The sequence below is a fragment of the Epinephelus moara genome, chromosome 1 (genome assembly GCF_006386435.1).
Source record: "Epinephelus moara isolate mb chromosome 1, YSFRI_EMoa_1.0, whole genome shotgun sequence".
NCBI lineage: Eukaryota > Metazoa > Chordata > Actinopteri > Perciformes > Serranidae > Epinephelus > Epinephelus moara.
The window spans coordinates 14,435,613-14,441,765 of NC_065506.1; the positions used below are offsets into that span (position 1 = coordinate 14,435,613).

Here is a 6,153-nt window from a genome sequence, read left to right on the forward strand (position 1 = left end):
GTCAAGCCCTCCCTGACAGGCATTGGTCATTCGCTTAGTGTTCAAGCGCTGATTGGCTGTTTGTTGTGTTTGTAACCAAGTCCCACTCAGTGGGGTTTTCCCATGAATGGCAGAAGACATAGTTAGGTTGAAGTGTAGCTTTCAGGGCAGATGATGCTGTCTCTAGTCAGGCAGTGATAGAAGAATTATTTAGATGTGGAATATTTACTTACATAAAAGAAGCGACAATACATTATATGCTCAATATGCAGAATTCGTCCCTTTCAGCGTGTTACACATTATATAATATGTTATGTTACATATTATTGGATTATTATTAACGATGCATTCATATGTATGAAGCATTTCAGTGTTGCAGCTGGTTGAAGTAGGCTAGTTTACCAATGCTACACACTATAATAGACCTCATAAACTGCTGGGAGGTGTCATATTTTCTAAGATCATCATATGTTTTAAATGAAAATTTCAATCTGAAAGTTGTAGGTGCAGCTACCAAATAAACATAGTGCAATAAAACGCACAATATTTCCCTCTACCTTATAATGAAGAAGCAGTATAAATTAGCATGAAATTTAAATGGTACTCAATAAAAGTACATCAGAACTGTACTTAAGCAACATGAGTAGACACAACCTGCTTGTTTTCAGACAAAAGATTTGTACACGGTTCTATTATTATGATCATCATTATTATTAGAAGTAGTAGTGGTAGTAATTGTCTGTGTTGGAACATTGTTTAGAAGTTTTTCTCAAGTAAAAATAGAGATATCAGTGTAGAAATACTCTGTTATAAGTGACAGTCCTGCTTTCAAAATATTTCTTAAAGAACCAGTGTGCAGGATGTAGGAGGATCTACTGAGAGAAATGGAATACAATATTCATAATTATGTTTTTATCAGTGTATAATCACCTGAAACTAAGTTGTATTTTCACTGGCTTAGAAAGAGCCCTTCATATCTACATATCACATCTTCGTTTAAGTCTCTCCTAAAAACGTACTTCTATTGGAAAACATATCCTGACTTTATCTGAGCTGTTTATTTTATTGCAATCTTATTGATGTTATTTCCCATTTATTATCTCGATTATAGCTTTGGCCTTCCTTATTTTCTCTTTTACTTAGATAGCATTTTATGATGTTTTATTTGTTTTATTCTCCTGGTGTTTTAAATGTGTGTAATTTTATTGTACAGCACATTGTAACGGCATTTTAAAAGGTGCTGTACAAATTAAGTTTATTATTACATAGGAAGCCTGTCACGTTGCACTGCCATGTTTTCACAGTAGGCCCTAATGGACAAACCAAATACTGGCTCTGGAGAAGGCCCTTTTTGGGGTTTACGCCACCTGAGGGCCAACATAGGTTCAACTACATGCTTGGAAAGAAAGGAGTGAGGGAAGAGGTATTCAGTTGGTTGCAATCTGCAACCTCACCACTACATGCCACTAAATCCTACTCACTGGTCCTGAAAGTATAAGGATGGAAGTATTAGCGTAAAAATGTACCTAAATTACCAAAAGTAAAAGTACTCATTATGCACAATGGCCCATTTCAGAATAATATATATTACTATATTACTGGATTATAATTACTGATATATAAATGTGTACATCACTTATTTTCTCAGCTGGTAAAGATGGAGCTAATTTCAACCAAATTACCGCTAAGTAGCTTATTCCATAATGATACATGAGAATTATTAGTGGATTCATATTTTGTATTAATAATCTGAATTTACAAAGTAATTAGTAACTAATGTTGAATAAATGTAGTGGAGGATAAGAAACATATTGGCTTTCACGATTTAGAGAAGTAGAAAAGATGCATAAAACAGAAATACTCAAGTAAAAGACAAGTACCTCACAGCTGCACTTAAGTACATATTTGAGTTAATATACTCACATTCCACCACCTGTAATGGTGATGGTGGTGTTATGTGATCCTGTCACCACCCACACCAACAAATTAATCCCAAAATAAAGGTAGATGCATTTTGTGTATTTAGATAAACCCTGAAAAGTTGCATTTTGATCCTCAGAGGAGAAAAATAAAACACGCTGGAGCAAACACATTATATTTCACATTTTGATACAAAATATTTCCTTTAATAAATAGAAACCGTTCTTAAAGCAATACACAGTCCTTCACCCACTTAATAGACGATCAGAAGATTAGTCTTGATTCACGTTGTGCCATCTCCTCTACTTCCTCCAAACTGAGGTCATTGTTTCTCAACCTGCAGTGTAATAGGAAGAGAAAATCAATCAATGACAAAGCACAGCCAGTCTGGAAATGGAAACGAAGCTTAAAGCCAAAATAACATTGTAGCTGAGCCAAAATCAGATGCAGCTGGCACTGAAACTAGCAGTATGCCTTGTCTTGTCCCAAATCCAGGATGCAAACAACCACAAAGCACACGTTCTAACCACAAAAGAAACAGTGGGAACATTACGCACCATACTGATTTCACATGCGTATTATGCTCTAGGGCTTGAATCAGACATTCCACCCCTGTTCTGGTTATCTGGTTCTGTGTCAACCTTTTACAGGAAATAAGAGGGTGGAGAGAGGGTGGAGCAATTTAAGCACTACTGTACAATAAGCACTCAAATGTCAAATCAGCCATTCGGTCGATACAAATGTTGTGTGCATTGTATGGATATGACTTTTTCATCTCCAACACTTACCAAAGCTCCTCCAGTGACGTACTGTTCTTGATAATGTTGGCGAGGGCACACGCTCCTGCACTCCCCACACCGTTGCCAACCAGGCTGCCATTACATCAAATTAGAATTATATTTAGGTGAAATACTCTACAGATGTATTGCTAACAAACTAAAAGGTGCTGATATGTATATCTGGCAACTTACAAAAAAAGTATTGTACAACTGTTTTATACTGTTTGTGGTCATTATGCAACTACACAAATGTGAGAAATGTCTAATACGTTTATATTTAGAATATATTTTCCACACTGTCTTAAGTCTAGCCAACGTGCCAATATTCAAAGCAAATATTACCTAAGCCAAATCAGAGTTTTGCTGTTCTCTAGGGCACTGGCAAGGGCCTCTGCTCCTGCATCACCTATCCTGTTGCCCCAAAGTCTGGAAATACAAAGAAAGATTGGTAAATGGAAATGCACCACCAATAAGACGCATGGAATTTTGCAGGGAGGCTTTTACCCTAAATACTGCAGTGAGTGGTTGAGTTTCAGTCCCTCAGCCAGCTGCTTTGCTCCTTCTTCTGTTATATTGTTGTTGCCTAGTCTGACAGAAAATAGAGAAGTTAATTTGTTAAGTTACATGGTGCGTGTTATTATAGTTTCATTTTAGTCTAACCTCTAATGAATGCTAATATTAGTGTATGTGCTGACCTCAGAGCAAGGAAATCCTGCTTGGTCTTCAGAAGATGAGAAAAGTGTTGAGTGCAGGCATCAGTTAGCTTGTTGTTGAAGAGCCTGGAGACAAACAAACTGATTATGAAAGGTTATTGATCAAACCTCATTTGTGACTTAAAGCTACAGTTGGTAACTTTTAAAACTGAACTGAACAAGAACGAAAGTTAAGTCGGTGAAAGTCCTAGTAGGGTGGGTGGGAGGGATGGTGGATGGGTCCAACAACAACCGACTTTCATCCGCTCCGTGTTCACTTCCTGTAAGATTGTAAAGCCAAACCCTGTTCTTTATTCCTAAACCCAACTGCGTATTTTTCTTGCCTAAACCCAACCACATGTGTGTTGGCAACAGGGGCAAAAATACCATTTCATAGTTGGGGGGGACAATAACCGAGTTGGGTATAACGCGTTACAAAGTAACTCTAACGCGGTACTTTGATTAGTTTTTGCAGTAACGAGTAACCTAACGCGTCAGTTTGCTGTTTGAGTAATCAAACACTTAAGTACATTTTCAAACAAGACATCAGTTACTTCCGTTACTTTTAGAACGCTGGTCCTTCAGCTCCGAAACAGCAGCAGCTGTCGTTTGGTTCTAATAATGGAGATAACGTTAAACGTATCAGTCTGAAAGAAGCCATGGAGCTTGTGGCTCGCTACGTGGTCGGAGAAATGCTGCCGTTGTCTACGGTGGAGTCTAAATAGGTGGAGTAGGACTCACTGACAGACATATTTCAGACTCAGGACTTGCATTATGCCTGGTACACGCTGGTACTCACCAATTATCCCCGGTCGTCTTTCACGGCGTGTGTGATGTCATCGGGTTATTCTTGTCCTTTTTTTACTACTTTCACTATTATTTGAGTCACTGTGTCTGTTCACGTGCCAGCCGACATGTTGTTGTGGTCACCTAAAAGCGTCAGCAGATGGCAGGAGCTACATTTGAAGCGCCATACGTAAGCTATCAAGCTACTGTATCTTCCACAGGAAGTTCTGACAAATGTTTCAGAATAAAAGCCTAAAATGGAGGTATTCTCTCAGCCGAGGTTATAAGGGGCTTTTAATTTGAAACATGCGTTGAGTTTGAAATGACGGTGCGATATGTGAAGTTTACAAAGACAACGGAGCAGATAAAAAGTAAATATATAAACACACAGAGGGATTAATAAATAACGGACCATCTATAATGTAGTTTGTTTCAAATGAATCTTGTTGGATAAGGATGTACCATTGTTTGCTAGCTTGATGCTAATGACAGTAACGTTAACTCAGCAGGTTAACAAAGTGCCTCTGCTGTTTACACCATCATTTTCCCCCTTTTACTCTGTGTGGTAACATCCCTAGAGGAAATATTAAAAATGCTGGGGTGTTGCTGTCATACAGTTGTCTACGGCAGCAGATCGTTCTGTGTTTCTACTGGTCAAAGTGACGGCTGTGATGGGAGAATTGGATCTCAGTGAAGGGCAAGTGGTCCATAACTTTAATTTTGGAGCCAATAGGAAATGTAGAATACTCAAAAGGGTCCATTGCCCAATAGGAAATGTAGAATACTCAAAAGTACTTTAAAAGTGCTTGAGTTACTTTCCTCAGGGAGTAACGTTGGAAGTACTTTTAAAGTAATTGAGTTACTTTACTCAGGAGTAAAGTAACTGGTTACTTTTTTAAAAAGTAACGCAGTAACGTACTTTGATTACTTTTAAAGTAACCCTTACCCAACACAACAGTAAAATTTTAGAGAATAATTCCTGGGGGGGACAAGGAAAAAAAGTTGTAGCCTGTCTTTTATACAGCATCTTTTACCGCAATTTGACGCTTTAATCTTCTCTCTATCTCTCCAACAGGCAGGCATAGGACCTTTCTTAGCACTGGCTGAGTCCACCTGCACATGTCCAGATTTAAAACAAAATGACTGAAATCAAATTAACATGTACACATCGACAACAGTCAGGTGCGCCGTGCTGCCCAAGGTGCTGTGTGTTTCTGGAGCAGAGCAGGTCTCTGCCTCCCCGTGCGCAGTAGTGTGAATATTTATGCTATTAAGTAAACGGAGAAAACATGTCTCTCACTGTTTAATAGCAGCAAAACAATAAGGCTTCATTCATCAAAGACAGAAATTCAATCTCTCTCCTTCTCTCCCTCTTTTTTCTCTGGCTCAGGTGTGTGGAATGGATCCTTCATCTCTGGCTGGCTGCAGGTGCAAACCATTTTTTTTGTTTTTTTGTTTTTTTTACCGGCAGTGAGATCATAACTTTAAAAAATGTTTGAAAGAAAAGTAACCAAAGAAAATATGTAATACTGAATATTTCGTTTGTTTACAAGGTAATTTGAATTTTGAAACCTTTTTTATTGACCTGAGTCAAAACTCAAGCCAGCAGCAGCCACATGTAGAAAAGTGGATATACAGTGAATGTCTATACTTATGAGAAATGGCTTAACTAAACATTTCCTGCAATTAAACTGGTAAACTGGTTTATAAACAGTGTGCTGTGAGATCTGCAGCTGCGCACCTCACAACCATGTGTAATAGTCGCGCGTAATGACCGCTCCTCGTCAGTTAAACTGCACGTCTTTTATGTTTGTCTCACTGACAGGTGGAGCCTACAGACAGGTACCCATTAGCTACGAGCCGCTCCGCCACTGACTGCTCTTGTCCTGTCCTCTCCCTCTTCTTTCTCTCCTGTCCTCTCTGACTATCACTAAACTCTGGCTTTTGAACAATGCAGGAGAAATGTTGCAGACAGTTTATATTATCAGCCTGGGCCT

At 38.6% G+C, this 6,153-nt stretch overlaps 1 protein-coding gene across 2 annotated transcripts in view; it reads right to left on the minus strand.

The window, feature by feature from the left end:
• Positions 1-2,071: 2,071 nt before the first annotated feature.
• nod2 (nucleotide-binding oligomerization domain containing 2) overlaps positions 2,072-6,153 on the minus strand; it is a 32,450-nt gene continuing 28,368 nt past the window's right edge. Inside the window, exons 7-12 of one of the 2 annotated variants that reach the window (XM_050053525.1) lie at positions 3,374-3,457; positions 3,183-3,266; positions 3,021-3,104; positions 2,688-2,771; positions 2,457-2,540; positions 2,072-2,236 (exon numbers count right to left, since the gene is read on the minus strand). In XM_050053525.1, the coding sequence (XP_049909482.1) occupies positions 2,164-2,236; positions 2,457-2,540; positions 2,688-2,771; positions 3,021-3,104; positions 3,183-3,266; positions 3,374-3,457 (493 nt within the window). In that variant the 3' untranslated portion in view covers positions 2,072-2,163. Of the gene's footprint in view, positions 2,237-2,456; positions 2,541-2,687; positions 2,772-3,020; positions 3,105-3,182; positions 3,267-3,373; positions 3,458-6,153 lie in introns of those variants that run through there. The other variant, XR_007570495.1, reaches the window with a different exon arrangement.